This window comes from Notechis scutatus, chromosome 1 (assembly GCF_049901735.1).
Source record: "Notechis scutatus isolate UNSWTSFEM ecotype Mainland chromosome 1, rNotScu1.2, whole genome shotgun sequence".
In the NCBI taxonomy this organism is placed as follows: Eukaryota; Metazoa; Chordata; class Lepidosauria; order Squamata; family Elapidae; genus Notechis; species Notechis scutatus.
In genome coordinates, this window is record NC_142009.1 from 317,939,700 (window position 1) to 317,961,027 (window position 21,328).

Below are 21,328 nucleotides of genomic sequence, written 5' to 3' on the forward strand. Positions count from 1 at the left end.
AAACAGGCAGAATATTTCCTCTAAAAAGAGTAGAAACTCAGAAGCAGAAACTTACCTCAGAAGCAGCTCACCCCCACCTTTGTTAATGGGTGGGCCATTAAGGCCTGGGCCAGAATACTTTACATAACAAAGATCTCCAGGTAAAACTAGCAATTGCTCAAAAGCCCTTTTCAGCGCATCATCATCCAGCAAGGCTAAACCAAGCCTGGAATTCAGGACAGCCTACAGAGTTGCCCCTGCAAGGCTTTCATCAAAAGCTTCATATTAAAATGTGAGAAGAGAATACAAAGTAAAACTAACAGTATTAGAATGGCCACACTGAATTCTAATGAGCAGCTAATGTACTTTGGGAGAGAAAAAATAAGAGTGGTCTTAACTGAATCAGATGTATGCACTGTACAGGTCCTGAAACTAACACAATGCATTGTGTTAGTAAAGTGTTGTAGGAAGTTAGCACCCACCCCTCTCCTATAAAAATGAAATATTAAAAAGGCAGAATATTTATCCTAAAAAGAGAAGTAGAAACTCAGAAGCAGAAACTCACCTCAGAAGCAGAAGCTTACCCCCACCTTTGTTAATGGGTGGGCCATTAAGGCCTAGACCAGAGTATTCTACATAATAAAGATCTCTGCCCATCTCACCACCTGGCTTGGGAAGATTGCATCAGCCAGAACTCAGGTGAAGCTATGTGGTCCAGACAAAGCCTACGAAGTTAGCTAAGATCCCCGCCCCAGGAGTCTGACAGCCAATGGGATACATTTCTTACACAGGAACAGGAAACACTAAGGTGGGGACCAATAGATGGTATATAAGGGACTCTCTGCATCTCAGCCCTTCTCTTTTCCTTCACCCAACATCTTGAAGCACGTGTTCGTCCTTTTCACTTTGGAGCTCCAAGCCATGTGGTCCTGTCCACCATTAAACCATCTTTCCAAACAGCCTCCATGTTTCCAGTATCTTTTTCCCCACTAGAAACTGAACCCAGAAGGATAATTGTTCCAACAGTGTATAATAATCTGATTATTGTGTATAAAGCATAATCTAAAGACAATTTAACACTAGCCTTTTGCTTATGTAGGAGTCAGAGATGAGTCTGAGGCTGGGTTGACTACTCCAGAAAATTAATCAAGTTATGGTGAACGGACCTTTGTTCCTTGGGCATTTTCTGAATTAGCTATCTACCCAGTAGCCAGATTAGCTCAACAGATTAGAGACGATAGATATATGAGAGATAATGTTCATTTTTCCCTCTTTCATTTAAATAAAGCAAACTTTGAATACATGCAAAAGCATAGTGGCATTTTCATATTTACATTCATAATTTGCATGCACTTCTCATTAGGAAAGGAGGAAAAGGTTTTCAAATTAAACTCAGAAACTGGATAAGTCAAAGACTTTTCAATAAACTGCTTATCTTTTATTAGCTCTAATATTTTGTCATTTATTGTTTAACAAATATTGAGCAAGATGAAATAAGGCACTATTGGGTTTGTCATTCTCATAAAAACAGAATTTTAACATTACAATTTTAACATATAATCTAACTTCCTTATATTTTTTGAACACAGATATTTAGATACAGGGCCAAATTCAATTTCCAATTTCACCTTAAGAAGCCTATGATACTGATTAGTGAGTTTAGAAATAAGGAATCTGTAATTTCTATTGCCAATTTTTGCACACTTGACCAGGTCAACTGGGTCTATGGGAATCTGTAGCCCTGCCATATCTGGAGGGCAAGTTCCTCATCCTACTTTACATATTGAATACTACTAAAACAAATCATACACCTTGAAACCAGCATCACTGAATCATATTAAACTCAAAATGTTCTGTTTGGACTAATCTTCTGAAATAGTGTGTCCCAGAGATGCTGAACTTCAACATTTTTGGTGATGAGAGAGATATTGAGAACTTAAGACCAACAGTACTCGAAGATACCACATTAAGGCAGATTTTTTTTTATAAACTCACTGAAGTCTGGATTTAAAACCAGCTCTTGTTCACTCTATCTCTAAAAGTTGAGACTGGCATGAGTTGTCGACTATAGCAACTTGTTTTGTTCTTGTGAACTTATCAAAATTTAGAAGGCATGTGACCTCAGTAACATAGTATGAACAGAAGACTGAAATTCAATATAAGAGAAATAATCTTTCATTTAAAGAGAAAAAAACTGACAAATATCCCTTAAGTAAAATGAAAATTCTTTATGAACCTAATTTGTTAGACTGGGATATAAAAATGATTGTAGGGAAAGAGTTTTGACCACTACGTTATGGAGAAAATGCTCACTTTACACAAAGAACTGAAATGTTTGGAGATAAATGAAATGCAATGTAATTGATCTGCACTTGAACAATGGGCTTCTGGTCACAAAAATGCAAGACCTGATATATGCAGATTATGGGCTATATTGCTACATAGAAATTTTTAAAAAGGCATTGTGAATCACACTGAGCTTTACAGTGGGAATGCAGCATCTAATAAAAACATACTAAGGTCTGAAGCATTGCCTCTAAATTCTACATCCCTTTAAGAGCTCCAAATCATCCACTTCTTTTGATATTAGCAGCTTCCAACAGTTTTCTTTATTGTACCCATGTATTCTCTCCTTTCACATCTGGAGAAAGGCAGCTATCTAGTTTCTGTTATTTAGCCCTTTCCTTTTCAGATCATCAGGCTATTTAACTTCCGCTTTGTCTATATTTCAGAACCCCAAAGAAAGGTGAAAAGTTGTTTGTTCCCCAACATCCTGAGCAGAATGCAAGTTTCATTCACTATAGCAAGAATATCCAATTGAGCAAAGGGGACTAGATCATTCTGTGTTGGTCCATCTAGTTTTCTGAGTCTCCACAATATACCAAACTATAAATTAATCCAACAGGGTAGGTTCACACAGCATGCTAGGCTATAATGTGGGTAGAGCAAGGATCTTCAAACTTGGCAAGTTTAAGACTTGTGGATTTGCACTCCCAGAATTCCTCCTCCAGTCATGTTAGCTCAGGAATTCTGGGAGTTCAAGTCCACAAGTCTTAAAGCTGTCAAGTTTGAAGACCCCTGGGGTAGAGTTATGATTAAAAACCCAAGAGATCTAGGGTTCAACAAGGTCTGGGATAAAACATTTCTCAAAACTCTTTTGCAAGTGTTTAATGTGTTTATAAATGGCTATATTCAAAAGATATGACCAAAGGTACAAATGGGTATAGAAAATGTTGCCCTAATATTTATTGAAAAATACATTTATTATAAGTAACCTAGTCATGTATGTATTTTCATCTATAGCTGTCAAATAAACTAATAGCTTTATACTATTGTGTCAGCTTCTTTTATTGACCCCTCAGAACTAAGTTCCAAAAGAAGAGCCAGTTTATCAAAGCAGATAACCAATATGTATCATAAGAAAGGAACTAGAATCTGTCCCATCTATTTCAAGATCAGAGTGTTAAATTATTTGTAAATGGATACTAAAAGGCATTCCTTATGTGACTGTTCCCATATTCGCGGACCGGTGCACCGGACACGGTCATGGAACAAGCCTTACCAGGCCGCTGGTTGCTGGGCGCCGCCATCTTTTTGGTAAAAAGCGCTTCTGGTGAGCTTTTCCGGTAGAAAGCTCACCGGAGCGCTGTTTCGCATAAAGATGGCGGCGCCAGCGCCCGTGAGCTTTCCGGGTGAAGCCATTTCTACCCGAAAAGCTCACCAGAAGCGCTGGCGCCGCCATCTTTTTGACGGAATAGCTTTCCGGTGACGTCACCGGAAGCGCCTTTTCGTCGTAAAAAGATGGCGCCGCCCAGTTGACGCATGATACCGGCCGCGGCGCCCAGCTGATGTCGGAACCGGGCCGCGGCGTCAAAAAGGTTGGGGATCCCTGCCTTATGTGACTGTTCCCATATTCACTGATTGTAACCACTGAACCAACCAAATTTCCAATCATTTCTGTAAAACCTTCTAAAATACTAGCCTGTTCCACAACAAATATACTTTTTAATTGGAATGACCATACAGTATCTGCTGTTCAAAAATAAGAACGTATTTGAACTAACTCCTCTACAGTTACTAGATATTTACAATGAGTGCCAATATAAATGTAGAGAAGCATTTAATGATATTTCAGTAAAAATATAGGTCTCAATATTTTACCCTTGTTTCTGTGCTCTAATTAAATGATACTCAAATGATAATCAAAGACTACACTAGTCTCTTCACAAATACATTTGAGGATGACTGATTTTTATTAAACAATGAAAGGAAACCAAACAGGCTTCAAACTGTATTAAATATGACTGTCATATAATTAACACATCAGCATTAACAAACAGAAATTACAATATTTGAGAGTCAGGGTGGACAACTCTCCACAACGGTAAGGATAGCAAGAACAGTTCATCCAGCCACATATTCCAGCTTGCCAGTCGCCTCAAACCACTTCTGTAGACACGTATTTAATCCAACTGAAATGAGAAAAAAAGCTGTCAATATGACATGTGATAGGCTTACCAACATATCTCACTCAGAACTTACACCTCCACCTCTTTAATATCACAGCTATTTTGCATAAACAAACATTTTCAGTTGTTCATTCCACTTTCTTAACAGCTCCATCCCCTTTTAAGCTACAATGGCTGTCGTTACACATCTGTGAAAGCCCATCAGTCTTTCCCCACCTCAACACACATATGTAGGCATCATTTCCTAGAATTCCACAGGCACCACTGGCATTGCTGAGAGTGTTGGGAGGTGAAGTCCTGATCTATGGAGCAATCCCAACTTATATACTCCAATCTTTCTCAGTAGCTATTAAAATGCAAGCCCCAGCAGCAAAAGTAATTTAATTCACCATTATGCAGACCATTATCAAGAATGCTTTTTCATAATGGGTGGAGGTAGTCCTTTTAAATTAACGTATTATCACCAGTGATTTAGCAAACACAGGAATAATGGCTTCAAACAATATGAACTAACACTAAAAAAAGTGATAATTTTCATTCTTTACTATTTTAGACACATAGTGGTCTTTTCCTTTCCCCCCTCACAGACCATTTCCCGCTCTATTTATTTATTACTACTGAACATCCAAAATACACCATTTAATCCCACATATATATGCCATATGCATACATACATATCACATATATAGTGTGTATTGGCACACAAAAAGATACATTATGTGGAACTTCCGGTTTGTCGGCTTCGCGAGAGGCAGGGATTCGCGAAGCTGCGCGATCCCTGCTGCGCTAGCCGCTTTTGGGGCTCCGATCCGGACGGGTATGGAGCTAGGCTGCCCTGCAGGGGCAGCTGAAGGTAGGGGGGATCCGGAGAGGGGTTTGGGGGTGTTGCAGACCCCCTCCCCGGCCGGCAGAACCCCCTTTTCCCAAGATGGTGCAGCGGCGGTCCGTAATGGCCGCCACAAAGAAGCTGGCAGCCGGGTAAGAATGCGCAGGAGGAAGTGGAGAAAGTTATTGAAAGGAGAAAGTTTTTCTTGGTTCCTAGGACTCTAAGACATATTTAACAAAATTCCTGAAAAGTATGACTTTCTGAATGATACCTTCTAGAAGAGGAAAAAAGCGGCAGTTTGGTGGTGCTGAAAGGAAAGCTTACCCTCTTTTCCTACGGAATAAATAACTGGATATTAAGAAACCTATTTTTTTTTAGGTGAAAACTGGCTTTAAGCGATGAGTGGGAAGAGAGAGGACTAAAAAAAAAAATATTTGTATGCTAAGACTTTGTTGGAGGAGATGCCTTAAGGACTTGAAGACTAAAATATATTGCAATAAGATTTTAAGAAACAGATTTGGACTTTCTTTCTCCCTGATTGATACTACCCCAGGAGGAGAAAGTGAGAACTCTGCCTTGGTTTGGACTGATTGATAACTTTGGGACTGGGTTTTTTTTTTTTTTTTTTGGAATATTCTGGTTGTTGTAAGAAGAAAGAAGGGGAAAAGAAAAGAAAAGATTTATAATGGCTCTTCCTATTGAGGAACTGAGAAAAGATTATGAACAAGCAAAAAATAAATAAATGGTAAAGCTGGTTTGAAAGAAGCCTTCCTTTTTTTAGAAATGGCGCTTATTAACTATCAACAAACATTACAACAGATGAAAACAGCAGAAGAAGGAGGAGAGGAAGCCATTTTTAATAAATTTCAGAACTCGACCAAGAAAGAAGGAAGAGGGAAAGGAAGAGAAATAAAGGATTTAAGATTTAAAAAATACTTAAGAAAGGGAAAAATAAGGTGCAAAATCAATATAATGATAGTAAACAAAAGGGAAAAGGAACACGACAGAGAAGGGAAGCCAGTAAGGCAGAGGCTAGAAGAAGGGGGGTAGAAAGGTTTGTTGGGAGAAGAAAGAAAGGGAAAAGGTGGAGAAAAGCTACAAAGTTTTGAAATTAAATGGGAAAAAAGGAATTTTTTTTAGGGATAAAGGATAAAGTATAATTTCTTCAAAAAGATTTTGCAAGGTACATAAGATGATATTGTAGTATTGTACTAGAAATAGAAAATTTAAATGGTTTAAGAGTTGATAAGAGATTAAAATGTTGAAATGTTTAATAATGATTAGTTTTAAAATTTAATAATATGAGGGGAGGTTTAGAATATTGAGTTTTAATTAAAGAGTTTAATAAGATTATGGTATTGATGTTATTATAAAATTTCTATTATAGTATTTGTTTTTAATATTTAGATCTATTGTTTAACTATGTATTTAATTATTCTGGATGCACTATTTAGATAGAATGTACCAAGCAAAATCGGATTGGGTATTGGGCGTTATTTTAAAGGTTAATTTGATTAATTTAGGGGGGAGATAGAAAGGCATCATACTCTGATTAGTGATTTCAGGAGAAACTTCTTTTTTTTTTAATAAGGAACGAGACAAAGGGACAATAAAGAATGGACAAAAGATACAAATATAATGACTCAAATTAAGATGATTAATTAAGATAGAATTAAGAAGAGTGAAATATGTGGAGAAGTTAATATAGAAGACTTAGAATGATAAATAAAATAAGTAATGATATGTAAGATGAGCATGAATATAATTGAAGTCCATGAAGAGAGAGATACCTGGGTCCAAGTTACTTTCCAAAAAGATTTTTTTTATGTTTTGTGTGTTGTGTGTATATGTTTTTGTTTTGGGAGAATTAATAAAACCTTGCAGAAATATAGAATGAGAATAATGGTAACTAAGTCAGAAAGAAATAGATGAAATAATAATAATGAAATTGAATAAGAGTAAAGAGAAGTAAAGAGAAATTGAATAAGAGGTTTTTGTATGTTTATATGGAAATGGTTTAAAACAGAATTATAATTTATCTGACTTGTTAAATTTATAATGGAAAAAGGTTTAAACATGTAATGGATAATGATGATTTGTGTGTTTTGAAAATTAATAAAACTTGTTTTTTTTTTTAAAAAAAGATACATTATGTACTATATATACCGTATGTGTGCACACACAGAGCTCTTCTAGAACTATACACATTCAACCTCTTACTGCGTTTGGAAAACACACCGAGTCCACTTTCTGCCACACATTTAACTATAACTTCTGTACATTAGAACATCACACAAGCCATGATTTACTTCCCTAGGCTACCCATGACCGTTAGAGACAGGAGATGTCGTGGGCATTGCCAGGGAACTCTGGGCAAGGAAGGCGGCAGTGGGCAACCCAAAGCGCACGGCATGGCATGGCATGGCTGGGGCCACGCAGCCGCCCCCACCCTCACCTTAATGAAGCCGATGTCCTTGGCGTACTGGCGGAAGCACTGGCGACACATGTTGAGGCCGTACTTGCGGATCAGTCCGTGCCGGTTGGAGCACACGCGGCTGCGGGAGGAAGAGAGGCCGAGTGAGCCGGGCCCAGACGCTTCCCGGCTCCAACCTTCCGCCCCCCCCGCCCTCTCCCCTCTCTGCTCCCGGGCGCCCCCTTCTCCCTCTCCCTCCCCGCTGCCGGGCGCTTCCCTCCCTACTGCCCGCCGCTGCCAGGCCCGGCTGCCCCCGGCGCAGAGAGGCCGGGGTGGTCCAGAGGGAATTGGCGCCGGGGCTTTCAGAGAGCGGGGAGGTCCGGAGACCCACCAGGATCGCGATCCCTGGCCGAACTTCCTGGGGTGGCTCCAGTAGAGCTGCTGGTGTCCCATGGCGGCGGTCGCGTGTCTGGGCCGCCGAAAGGGCAGAAAAAGAAAGGGCGAACGGCGCAGGCGCAGAGGAAGGGAGCGCTCCTCCTCCCCCTCCTACCCTCGGGTGACGTCACAGCGCGAAGCGTCTCTAAGTAAGCTCGGGCGGGCAGCAACAGCAGCCGGGCGCGGTGGCGCGAGCCTGTAATCCAGCTACTCCGGAGGCTGAGGATGGCGGATCGCTTGAGCTCAGGCATTCCAGGCTGCAGCGGTCTATGCCGATCGGGTGTCCGCGCTAAGTTCGGCATCAATATGGTGATCCCCGGGGAGCCGAGGGCCACCAGGTTGCCTAAGGAGGGGTGAACCGGCCCAGGTCGGAGACGGAGCAGGTCAAAACTCCCGTGCCGATCAGTAGTGGGATAGTGCCTGTGAGTAGCCCTTGCAGCGTAAGCCTGACCGAGCGAGACCCAGACTCTTTTGCACCCACCCGCCACCACCAAAATCCCCCCTTTTTTTCCCCTCCGCCACCGTCCTATCGGGGTGGGGATCGCGGGCGTCGCACCTGCCGGGTTGCCCCTTCTTTTCTCTCCGCTGCCCGCATTGCTTTTGGCCGGTCCCGCAGCACCTCCTAGCGGAAGGCGACGCCAAGCGCTGCTCCCGCCGACGCCCATTCCCCACGTTCTCCAGCAGAAGTCGCTCCGCTCCGCCAGCTCGGCCCTTTCGCCATCCTCCGCCTACCTTCGCCTTCAAAACCCGGCGGGAGGGTGGCCGAGCCCCGAGCCGGGCTGGTCAGGCCCACGAGGCCGTTGCGGTAGCCGAGAGCGAGGAACCCGAGCGAGGGAGTCCCCAAAGCCTTGCGCTGTCTGCTCTTTCTCACCCCGGGGACTGAAGGGCCAGGCGCCAGGAGAAAGCGAGCCTTTTCAGGCGAATCCGGAAAGGAATTGCACATTTCGGCGCCGCTCGAAAGACAAACGCCAGCCGGGACAGTGAGCGACAGGGGTGTTGCGAATGGCCCTCGGGTGTCAAGAGGCGGGTTTGGCCTTCGTGGGAACCGGGAGCCCCTCTCTCCTCAGAAGGTGGAGTGGGGGGTAGCGCTTTCCTCTAAGTCGAAGGGCAGCAGAATCGCCGGTGGGCGCAAACAAGATTGAGATGAGTGCGTGTGTATGTGAGACCCCGCAATCCAAATTCGGCCTCTTCCCCCCCCTCAGCACAAACACAATATCCTTCAAAGGAGGCGCTTCTTTAATTTATTTTTTAATTTTACTGATTTATTAAATTTATATACAGTCCACGTTGCTGTTTTGCTTACAATCCGATTAAACCATGTTCATAAACGATTAAAGAGGAGCACAATAAATATAACCTTAGCTAAATGTCGGAATATACAATGGGGTGGAAATGGTAGCTTCTATTTAATCGAAGATCTGGCCTCCATCTCTACTTTTTGATGCCAGTGGGAGTCCCTGCAAAGGTAAGCACTCAGGTGGCCTCCCTGTTGCTGATTCTGGCCCAATTCTGGGTGGCACAGCAATGCAGAGGCTGCTCCTACCGGGAGGGATGTGGGGAGCTACGCTATCATTAGAAAGCAATGAAATGGGGATAGCCTGCCTTCCTAGTCTGAAAATTGTTGGCCAGACAGAGGTTGTGGTGCACACTGATAGCCAAGAGATGGATGAATGTCACAAGCCTAGCTTGGAAGGCAAATTTTGGTGTCTGGAAACCTAAAGAAGTTCAGGTAGGAAAAATGCTATTTCTCCTACTCGGTGGCAGAACTCTTGTGCAGTCATGCGGGGAGGGGATTAGACATTCTAAATCAGCCAGGCTGGAGAATTCTGGGAGTTGAAGTCCACAAGTCTTAAAGTTGCCAAGTTTGGAAATCTCTGTTCTAAATGGTGGTGCAGCAAGCCAGGGGGTTTAAACCTTAAGAGGCTTGTCCTAAAGAGATAGGCCCCACTTAAATGAGAATGATTTTGGGCCATTAATTCAGGTCTAACCAGGATAAGCTATGTGGTTGAGCTGTGGGAAAAGGTGAGTCAGGAAGGATCTGGCAACAAGAATTGAGAGGGCTTCCTGCAAGTGTTCCAGGTCTTGTGAGGCCAAAAGTGAGGGAAGGAGAAGAGCGTCTTTGGAGAAAACAGGAGACGACCTGTGGAGGAAAGTTCAAGGTCAAGTCTCCTTGGAATCAAGCGGATCTCCTGGTGACTTCCCAAGCAGCTCCCTGTAGTTTTCTTCACAACAATACAGGAGTGTGTCTCTATTTCTACTGCTGCCTTCTTTCAACTTCAGGATCACAACTTGGGGATTTTCTAGTGGTCTCCCATCCAAGGAGGAACCCAGCCAATCTCTGCTTGCTTTTTCAACATCAGCTGTGATCAGCCAAAGGCAAGGATCAGTGAGTGAAGGGGAGGGGCAGGAGAAAAGGGGAAGGGAATTGTTTGCAGGATTGTAAAAGAGCTGCCATTCTGTCCATTTTCTGCCATCCTTCTTTTTTTTCCTTTTGCCACTCAAGCATTGCAGCCAAGGGAGATGCAGAACATTTGGCAGGACCATTTGACTTAGCAACCTCACCTCTTCCTGTTTTTTGTGAATTATTTTCAACTGCGGAACTGATATTCAGTGCAAATATATTTGGAGATGATGCTCAAATCGCTATTTTAAATTTAAAACAGGGAGAAAAACTCCCTTATTCATGGCAATAAATATTCTGCAACCATGGCATGCTGAGTTCATAATCCCAGGGGTGCCAGTGCTGCACTGAAATTAAATGAGATTCAGAGGTTTTTTTTTTTTGTAAAAAAAATCTTTTATATTTATCTTTGAAAGCTAGGTGGCAGAAAGAGCGTAGGGATAAGAGGATTTGCAGCCCTAGAATTTGGATGGTGGCTGGGAATGTTAGGTGGGGATGCTCCAGTTTCATGATTGATGTTTTGTGGCAATTTCATGACTGCTAAAGAGGCCAACTGACGGGCCCTCATTATATATGTATTAAATAAATGCATCCAAGGAAAAGGTTCCTTGGATGCATTTATTTAATATATACATAATGTACAATTGTCATGGTTGTTTGCAATAAAGAAATAAAAGGGAAGCTAAAATCAGTAGTAAGGCAAACAATGCAGATTTAAAATCATCAATGGTAAAAGCATAGTTAAGAAGTTGTTATAAAGTCACATTATAAAGATCTGGAGTGCCTGCAGGTAAATGCCAGTTGTTGATCTTGCTGGGGGTTTAGGAGATGGGATGCCCCACAGGAAGAGATCTTGATCATCTTCAGAACTAACCTGGCTGCTGAATTACACACTGAAGTTTCCAGACTAGAGCCAAAGGCGACCCAATGCATAATAATCCTGTTGGGAAAGAAATTATAACCCATAAGAAGTTAGCTGGGGAAGTTGAGAAATACGTGTTGGAAGAACCCAACCCGTCTATTTCTATATTTTTTTGCCAACGTGATGCTACCAGCAATTGAGTTTTGCTTGAAGGAAATTCTTGGTTGCCATTGGGGCCACCTGTGTACCCGTTGCTATGCCACATTGTAGGAGGACCAAGGAGTCATTTCATCTCCGGACTTGCTCCTCTTTTCCTATGAAAAATGGATGCTTTCCTCTAAGGCAGTGGCCCCCAACCTTTTTTGAACCAGGGACCAGTGTCATGATTATTTATTCTTCCACGGACCGGTACCTGAGTAATGCGAGAATCCACCGCCATCTGGACGGCTCTTCGTTCAAAGCCGCCCCCCCCCTTCGACGAAACTAAGGCGTGAGCACCCAAACGCCGCTTTCCAACTGAAAACCCGGAAGCACTTTCCAACCGAAAACCCGGAAGCAACCGAAAACCCGGAAGCGCCGTCGAAACAAGATGGCGGCGCCCAAGCTTTGCGGCCCGGTAAAAAATGATCCACGGACCGGTACCAGTCCAGTGACTGGTGGTTGGGGACCCCTGCTCTAAGGGGCCAATCCAGTGTCTCTCCCCTGCTATTGGCTATCATATCAGGCAGCGATTCTGGTTAACCGAGTAGCCTCCGAAAGGCCTCTATCCTTTGCATGTCCTTCTCACCTTTCCACCCTTAGCTACAGCCCAGTCATTCTGTTACTCTGCTCTCCCAAATTCTTATTTCCATTAACCAAAAGTACACATATAGACTGGGTGAAATCAGGCTTAATAGCAGTAACTTTGAGAGGGATCTTGGAGTCTTAGTGAACAACCAATTAAATACAAGCCAGCAGTGTGCAGCAGCAGCCAAAAAAGCTAATGCAATCCTAAGTTGCATTAAGAGAGGGGTACAATCAAGATCAAGTGAGGTGCTAATACTACTCTATAAATCCTTAGTAAGGCCATACCTAGAGTACTGCATCCAGTTTTGGTCACCACACTATAAAAAAGGTGTTGAGGCTCTAGAAAAAGTACAGAGAAGAGCAACCAGGATGATTAGGGGACTGGAGGCTAAAACATACAACGAACAGTTGCAGGAACTGGGCTTGGCTAGTGTAGTGAAAAGAAGGACCAGGGGAGACATGATAGCAGTCTTCCAATATTTGAGGGGCTGCCACAGAGAGGAAGGGGTCAAGCTATTTTCCAAGGCACCTGAAGGCCAGACAAGGAATAATGGATGGAAACTGAACAAGGAGAGATTTAACCTGGAAAAAGGGGAAACGAGAACTATCAACCAACAGCTTGCCCTCAGAAGTTGTGGGAGCGTCATCACTTGAGACTTCCAAGAAGAGATTGGACTGCCATTTGTCAGAAATGGTGTAGGGTCTCCAGCTTAGGCGGGGGTTGGACTAGATGACCTACAAGGTCCCTTCCAACTCTGATTATCTGTATCTATCTGTAACCAGGCCACAGAAATGGTGGGCATGTGTGGGTATATGCATCCTCACTTGAGTGAGCAGCGAGCTAGCGCATGTGAACACACTTCATTTCCACAAGTGTTGGGCAATGGAACAGTGTTCCCCTGGAGAGAGATCTGCAAGGCTTCTGCCCTTCAGTTGTTCTGCAGATCTCTGAAGACTTGGCTTTGCTTCCAGGTCTAGTTGCTGAACCCCTGACAATTCCTTTTGGGGTGTTTTTGTGTGCATGTGTGTGTGATGTTTTTTCAAGATATGCATTATGTTTTGTTATTGTTTCTTGTCCTTGGATGTAAACCTGCTGGAGTCAAATGGGAATTGGGCAGCCTCCAAATCTAATAAAATTATCATAATTATAATCAAACCTGCCCCTTTCAGTCTTTTCCCAGGAAAGAAACCTTGCCTTGAAGGGCTTGGATAAGAAGCTGAGAGCAAGATTTGAAAATGCCAAGCTGTCTTTTGTCTCTCTGTGTGGGCAACGTCGAATGCATTTTGCTTTTCGAATTATCAGCAGACATTATTGGGTCTTCGGTGCATGCTGGTAGCTTGAAAGAATGTGTTCATCTCCGACATTTATTTATGGCATGTACGAAAATCTACTTAAAATCTCATCATTACCATAACTGAATATTTATGGCAGTTTTGAATGGATGCTGCTCCTTGATTAAACTGAGAAAGAAAAGCTTCACTCCCTTTATGTAAATGTTTATTTGTCAGGGATTGAAATTGTCTTTAAACAAACTGGAAATCAAATTGATGCAGTAAATTCTGCAGCCAAAAGGGAGTCAGGAAGGAAAAGAATGTGCTCGGTGATGTGCGAGAATTGGTTATATTTGCTCCACTGTATTTTGTCTTTGGTAGAACATCCATTCCCCAGAGTAGCCTACCTTTAAGTACCCAATTTCATTGCCTCCATTTCTGCAATTTAGCTCTAATCCTGAGAAGGGTTGGGAGAGGAGAAACAGACTCAGTAGGAGGCATGGGAAAAAGACTTAGAACATAAAGTCATCATAAAGCAAAATATTTTCTGTGCATCTTCTCCCAGTGGCCTGTTTAACAAATGATTTTGAACCACGATTTATTTTTCAGTTTTTGGAGAAATTCCTAACCTCTCATCCATCCACATGGGAGAACCTGGTTCTAAAAAGTGACCTGGCACTCTGTCCAACTCGCAACATAAAGATGGGAAAAACAATAAAAGTATATCACCAAATTTAACATGGCAGCAAAAAGAAAGATACAAACAAAATCTAAGCAGCAGAGTCAAAAATGCTTGTTTAAAAAGTTTCAACATGCTGGTAGCATTTTGAGCCTAACTCATTGAAGGATTTTCTCAATCCTTCAGTGTGCTGCGCTGTTGTTGCTCATTTGATGATGTGCTTGAGTGCTCTTTGTATTGTTTGTTACACTTCAGCTCAATCCAGGAAAAACAATTTTTTCGAGATGGAAACAGCACACTTTCCCCAAAGCATCCTGCCTATAGGTAAAGAAACAAGATGATGAGAGGCAACAGAAAAAATTAGAGAAGAGCCGTGATGGTGCAGTGGTTAGAATGCAATATTGCAGACTAATTCTGCTGACTGCCAGGAGTTCGATCCTGATTGGCTCAAGGTTGAGTCATCCTTTCATCCTTCCAAAGTTGGTAGAATGAGGACTGGTAAGTAAAAATGAGGAAAAATGAGGACCCAGTTGTTGGGGGCAATATGCTGTAAATAGCTTTAACGCTGCAAAGCACTGTGGAGCAGTTTATACGTCTAAATGCTATTGTTATTAGATTGGATCTTCCAGTCACATGCTGTCACGATGCTCACACATTCACTTTCCTTCCTTGGAATCGGCATGCAGGAAAGCACCAGATCAGTGGATTAGAAAATGGGCTTGAAGTATTAATTCTCATGCAGTCAATGAAGGATGACACAACTACCAACGATAGCATTTTTAAAGCATGGAACAAATACAGAAAAGGGCTTTCTTTCTCCAAAGTCAGGACTAGGTAGTCACGTAGGACAGACAAAAGAAAATGTGCAAAAGGGTTCAATTACTGAATCTGTAAATAGGGTTAGTGCTTATAATGAACTGGGTTCTGTCATTATAGCTTGCAACTTTTTAATAATAAAAGTACATCAGGAGTTCTTGGATTCTTGTGAACTTGACTCATTAGTTCCAACCGAACAATTAGCTGGGGGACACAAATCTCCAACATGTGACAGGCTCATAGATAAAGAATCTATGATCTCAAGAGGCAAGAAAATTCACACATGTCGTGGTGCCATGGAGGAAGACTAATAAAATATAAAAGTCATATGTAGAGGAGTCCTTACTCCAGACAAGCATCATCATACTCACTGCATTAAAATTTCAAAGTGGGTTCCAGTATGGATTTCCCTAGTATCTTTAGAATTAACCTTAACCCTAACCCTAGAATAATCCAACTGAGGTGTCATTAATGCAGAAAATGATGGTGAAGTCTAATCACACTATTTTTAGAATTTTGATTTTGGAATAATCACTTAACCATTATTTTTCATGATGGTAGCCAGGATCACACAGTGAATTATACCATAATATGATTTACTTGGTGTTGGCTTGGCATGCTGTGTGAACTCAGCTAATCACAGTCTATTTAATATAGTATGGTTAAAACAAGCCAGCATATGATCCCAGTCAAGGAATATACAATAGTATGGTTAGATGTTCCCAGTAAACAATATTATCTCGATGTATACTTGAAATTATGTATTAAACATTCCTTCAGATTCTCAGTCACTTATTTATTATTATTAGATTTTTATCCTGCCTTTATTCCTTTATACATACTGTAACTCAAAGCAACAAACATATACAATATTCCTTCCTCCTCCTGTTTTACTCACAATAACAACCTTGTGAGGTGGTTTGGGCTGAGAGACAGAGCAATTGGCCCAAAATCACCAAGCTGGCTTTCATGCCTGATGCAAGACTAAAATTCACAGTCTCCTAGTTTCTAGGCCAGCACCTTAACAACTACACCAGGGGTGTCCAGCCTTGGCAACTTTAAGACTTTGCTGGCTGAGGAATTCTGGGAGTTGAAGTCCACAAGTCTTAAAGTTGCCAAGGTTGGACATCCCTGAACTACACCAAACTGTTATACCTTAGCTATCATTGGATACAGCTTTAAAACTATTTGTCAGATATTCTGTGGTTTCCATTAATCACCATCTTAATTTTATGTTTCATTTCACTTAGTTTGGAGTAATATTATAAAGTGTAATTAATTCTAATTAACATAGAAAAGACTAAAGGAATTATTTGCTTCTGATTATTTGAATTATTCATCTGTCTCATCAAAATATAATGATGCCATTAAAGTCTTTGCCTGACCTTTGTAGGAACCAAAGATAAACTAGTACCAATAATTTGAAAATGAATATTTAGATAATAAATAATAAAAATAAATGCAAAAGATAATTCAGATATTTATGACCCTGAGGATATGTGTTTCATAGAGAATGAAGAAAACAATATATATATTATTCAAAAGCCTGTTTTGACTAGGTAGTGATGTTTATAGCTTATTCCTACTCTGGGATTCAAGCAATTTTTAGTTTTAATCTAATTCAGCTTACTGTTCAGTTTTTCCACTGAGAATGGCTAAAAATAGTCTAGAGTAGCTGTCACAACCTAGTACCTTCTGGAAGTGTTCCCTACAAGTTCCACTATCTCCAGCTAGTATGAATAGTTGCTTCCTGTAGATTGTAAGACAGCACTGCAGAAATTTCATCACAAGGGCAGCTGTGAACTGAGCTAGACAGAATATAAAATCTCTGGACACCTGCATAACTGGTTAGAAGCATTCCTGTCAAACAGACAACAAATGGTCAAAATTGGGAGCGTCCTATCAAATTCTGTACCTGTCAACAGTGGTGTCCCCCAAGGCAGTGTTCTAGGACCAACTCTCTTCATACTCTAAATAAATGACCTCTGTGATCATATTAAGAGCAACTGCGTTCTCTTCGCTGATGATGTAAAGCTATTCAACACCACAGACAATACTGCTACTCTTCCAAAAGACCTATCAGAATGGCCAAACAAATGGCAACTTCAAATCTCAACAAATAAAATGCTCTGTCCTACATATTGGCAAAAAAAATCAGAAAATAAAATACAGGCTGAATAGCACGACCTTGTTGATGATCCAAACTCTGTCAAGGATCTTGGAGTACTCATCTCAAATGACCTAAATGCTAGAGCCCACTGTAACTACATAGCCAAAAAGGCGTTAAGAGTTGTTAACCTAATCTTACGTAGCTTTTTCTCTGGTAATATCACACTACTAACGAGAGCATACAAAACATTTGCTAAACCAATACTCGAATACACCTCATCAGTCTGGAATCCACATTACATATCTGATATTAACACAGTTGAGAAAGTCCAGAAATATTTCACAAGAAGAGTTCTCCACTCCTTTACTCATTGCAGAATATCTTATGCCACCAGACTTGAAATTCTAGACCTAGAAAACCTAGAACTACCCTGCCTTCGGTCCGATCTAAGTATAGTATATACAATCATACCACACAATGAATACTTCAGCTTCAACCATAACAACACAAGAGCAAACAATAGATACAAACTCAAGGTTAATTGCACCAAACTTGATTGCAGGAAAGACGACTTCAGCAACAGAGTGGTCAATGTCTGGAATACTCTACCTGACTCTGTGGTTTCTTCCCCAAACCCCAAAAACTTTAACCTTAGATTGTCTACTATTGACCTCACCCCTTTCCTAAGATGTCTGTAGGGGACGTGCCTAAGCGCATCAATGTGCCTACCGTCCCTGTCCTATTGTTTCTTTTATTTTTTTATTTTTCTTATATGTATCCATGTGTTCATAACTATGTTTTTACTTATACCTATTATCTTGTAAGCAATTGACAAAATAAATAAATAATAAATAAATCATGTTGAGGAGTTCAGATATCTAGCCAAGCCAGGAAGACAATGAGGTACAGACAGTTGATTTACAACAGTTCATTTGGTGATCATTCAAATTTACAACGACACTGTAAAATGTGACTTATGGGTGTTTTTCATAGTTACAACCTTTGCAGCATCCTCATGATCATGTGATCTAAGTTCAGATGTTTGGCAACTGATTTATAGTTATGACCTTTGCTGGGTCCCAGGGTCATGTGGTCACCTTTTGTGACCTTCTGACCAGCAAAGTCAATGGAGAAGCCAGATTCACTTAACAACCTGGCTGCTAGCTTATCAACTGCAGTGATTCACTCAACAACTGTGGCAAGAAAAGTCACAAAATGGATCAAAACTCACTTAACAAATGTCTCCCTTAAGAACAGAAAATTTGGGCTCAATTATGGTCGTAATTTGAGGGCTACCTGTATTTGAATAAATTATTAAATAAACAGCAATTCTATAAATATATGAATTCTGATGAACGTTATCATCTTGCAGAAAATCAGGAATAAATTACATAATGATTTTTCATAGAAAAAAGAAAGGGCCATCTTGACATTCGTTCAACATCAAGCGACACAGATGAAAGAAACCTTTTGACTGCAATAGGAGCCCAGAATCCCGTACCAGATTATTTTCTTAAAATAGCATATCCAGAATAATATAAATTCTTTTGACAAGTTGGAGCTTCAAGAGCAACAACTGTGCCTCTAATGAACAAAACTGCAATTGCAGAGGATCTAATGTCTGCTGTCAGGTTCCTTACAATATGTTGGTTTGGCATCCTTAGGAACCGTAATGAGCATAGAACCATGGTGTGGCTGTACTATATACTTTACAACAGACCACTAAGAAAACCCAAGAGTTGTTGTGGTTTGCTGGCAGCCTGTGCAGACAGCAGTGGAATCAGACAGTGGGGAAGAAAGGAGACCAATCCAGGAATCTGGAGAGGACTCGGACGAGGGTCCTGCATCCGATGCAGAGATGGGGCCAGGACCATCTGGGAGTGGGGTGCTGCCTCCAGAGCCACCAGAGTCTGGCAGCAGCGAGGCAGAGGACCCAGGGGAGCCTGTTCCCCAGTGTGCATGTGCACAGAGCTGCTAGAAGGCAAGAGCAGTTGAAACAAAAGGGGCAACTTGGGAGTAAGGCTGGGAGGTGATTGCCCCTTGCATAAGGTATAAAGAACAGGCAAAGGTGAAGAAACCTTGGTAGGAAGCAAAGTCATTCTGTTCAGATTAATCCTTGAAGCTCTGTGTGGACTTTGTACTTTGGTTTTTATAGTTCATTTGGCACTTCTGTTGTTGGCAGCACTTCACAGGAAAGAAAGGTGGGTGCTTATCTCAAGGGACTGTTTGAGACTCATTACAGGCTGGGAATGAACTTAATTTCCAGCGTTGAAATAAAACAAGAGTTGTTTTAATTAAGCGTGTGCGTAATTACTGTCTCAGAAGCCTTGGTCAGAACAAGATTAGGCAGAACCTGACATTCATTATAACACTGTAAACCAGGGGTGTCAAACTCAAGGTGCTTAAATCTGGCCCTCAAGGGAAATATCAAAGGACTAGCCCCATTTTCATCCTGGATGGCCTCCTGCAGCACTCTGCTGGCCAAAATGGGGCATGGGGGCAAAGTGCTGCAGGAGGCGGCCCAGGCTGAAAACAGAGCACAGGGGCCTTCACACACACACCCCTGTGCCCTGTTTTGGCCAGCAAGAAGCTGCAGAAGGTGTCCATCTCCTCTCCCCCCTGCAGTTTGGCTCACGGAGAACTTCAATCCTGATCCAGCTCTCAAAGAAACCCAGTTTGACACCCCTGCTGTAAACTACTAACTGTTCAATGGAGATATCCCAGGGAAGTAAGTCATCTAAGTTTTCACATCACACTCAAGGACCATCTTGCTCTGCTATTCTCCTGTTCCTGTGATTCTACTCCTTATGGACATCTCTTATGTATGAAGAACATTTCTTCTGGTTCTTGCTTCTGGCACTTTTGACTTTTCCCTCTAGGTAGATTTGGCAGAAATGGACTGATGCTCAGTGAGAATCAGTTGCTTTCTGTGATGATGCTTTATCTATTATCCTCTTCTGCATTGATTCCAATTCTAAAGGAAATCAACCTTGATTATTCTTTGGAAGGAGAGATACCGAAGCTGAAGCTCAAATGCTTTGGCCATCAAACGAGAAGAGAGGACTCATTGGAAAATGAGACCCTGAGGTTGATGTTAGGAAAGATTGAAGGCAAAAGGAGAAGGGAATGGCAGAAGATGCTTAGATTGTGTCATTAACCCAGTGGGCATGAGATTGGGCAGTCTCCAGGAGACAGGGGAAGACAGGGGAACCTGGTGTGCTGTGGTCCATGAGGTCGTGCAGAGTTGGGCAATGACTTAGCAACTGAACACCACCACCACCACCACCAACAACAACAGCAACAAATTGATTCCAGGACCTCTTTGTAGGTCATGAGCATAACAGGTACTCAACTGATGTAAAAAGAGGTCTGCAATTCTGTTTCTTGAGCAATGATTGTCAATCACAGAAGTTAATGCTGTCCGGCCATAACAACAGGGTTGTGTTTGACCTTGGGGGTCCAGGGAGGCAGGGCCAGGGTGGATGTGGCCAGCTTGATGTCACCCATCGAGGGCCCGTTTTCAGCCACAAAGGCCTCCTGCAACCCTCTGCCAGCGAAAATGGAATTCAGGAGCTGCATGTGGCACCTCCCGGGCTCAGTTTTTGCTGGCAGAGGGTGCAGGAGGCTGCCGTGGCCAAAAACAGAGCTTGTGCGGGCCCCCAAGCTCCATTTTCGCTGACAGAGGCACCAGGGGCTGGTCCTTTGCTGTGTCCAGGATGGCCCTGCGGGCCAGATCTAAGCACCCCAAGGGCTGGATCTGGCTCGCCGACCTTGAGTCTGACACCCCTGAGTTATTTATTTTTATTTTATTTATTTATTTGATTTGCCAATTGTTTACAAGATAATAAGTATAAATGTATACATAGTTGTGAATACATGAAATGGGTACATATAAGAAAAATAAAAGAATAGGAGAAACAATAGGACAGGGACGGTAGGCACGTTGGTGCGCTTATGCACGCCCCCTACAGACCTCTTAGGAAAGGGGTGAGGTCAATAGTAGACAGTCTAAGGTTATGAGATGATATATCAGAGATAGAATATTGACAATGATGGCTATTATATATTTCCTTGGAGTCTTTTCTCCCATGCAGTTGAGGCATTTTGCCCCCCCACCAGCAAATCAGGCAGTATGAAGCTCTGGATCCCATATAATAATTGGGCCAATATGAAGTCATGTGAATTACTATCAGCAACTCCCAAGTGGTCTGAGCTGTCATATTCATGCAGATGGACATGATAAGAGTTAACCATAAGGAATATTCAAGGGAATGCTACCT

General features: G+C 42.0%; 1 protein-coding gene and 1 non-coding gene across 2 annotated transcripts; one reads left to right on the forward strand and one right to left on the reverse strand.

The window, feature by feature from the left end:
* Positions 1-4,209: 4,209 nt before the first annotated feature.
* LOC113414144 (small ribosomal subunit protein uS14) lies at positions 4,210-8,239 on the reverse strand. The gene is made up of 3 exons (XM_026670877.2): positions 8,079-8,239; positions 7,730-7,829; positions 4,210-4,451 (listed from the first exon to the last, which is right to left on the reverse strand). Exons 1-3 carry the CDS (start codon positions 8,138-8,140, stop codon positions 4,443-4,445), a joined length of 171 nt encoding a protein of 56 aa, XP_026526662.1. The 5' UTR covers positions 8,141-8,239; the 3' UTR covers positions 4,210-4,442.
* A 58-nt stretch (positions 8,240-8,297) lies between these two features.
* On the forward strand, positions 8,298-8,593 carry LOC148133503 (signal recognition particle RNA). The gene has a single exon (XR_015747004.1).
* The last annotated feature ends 12,735 nt before the right edge of the window (positions 8,594-21,328 follow it).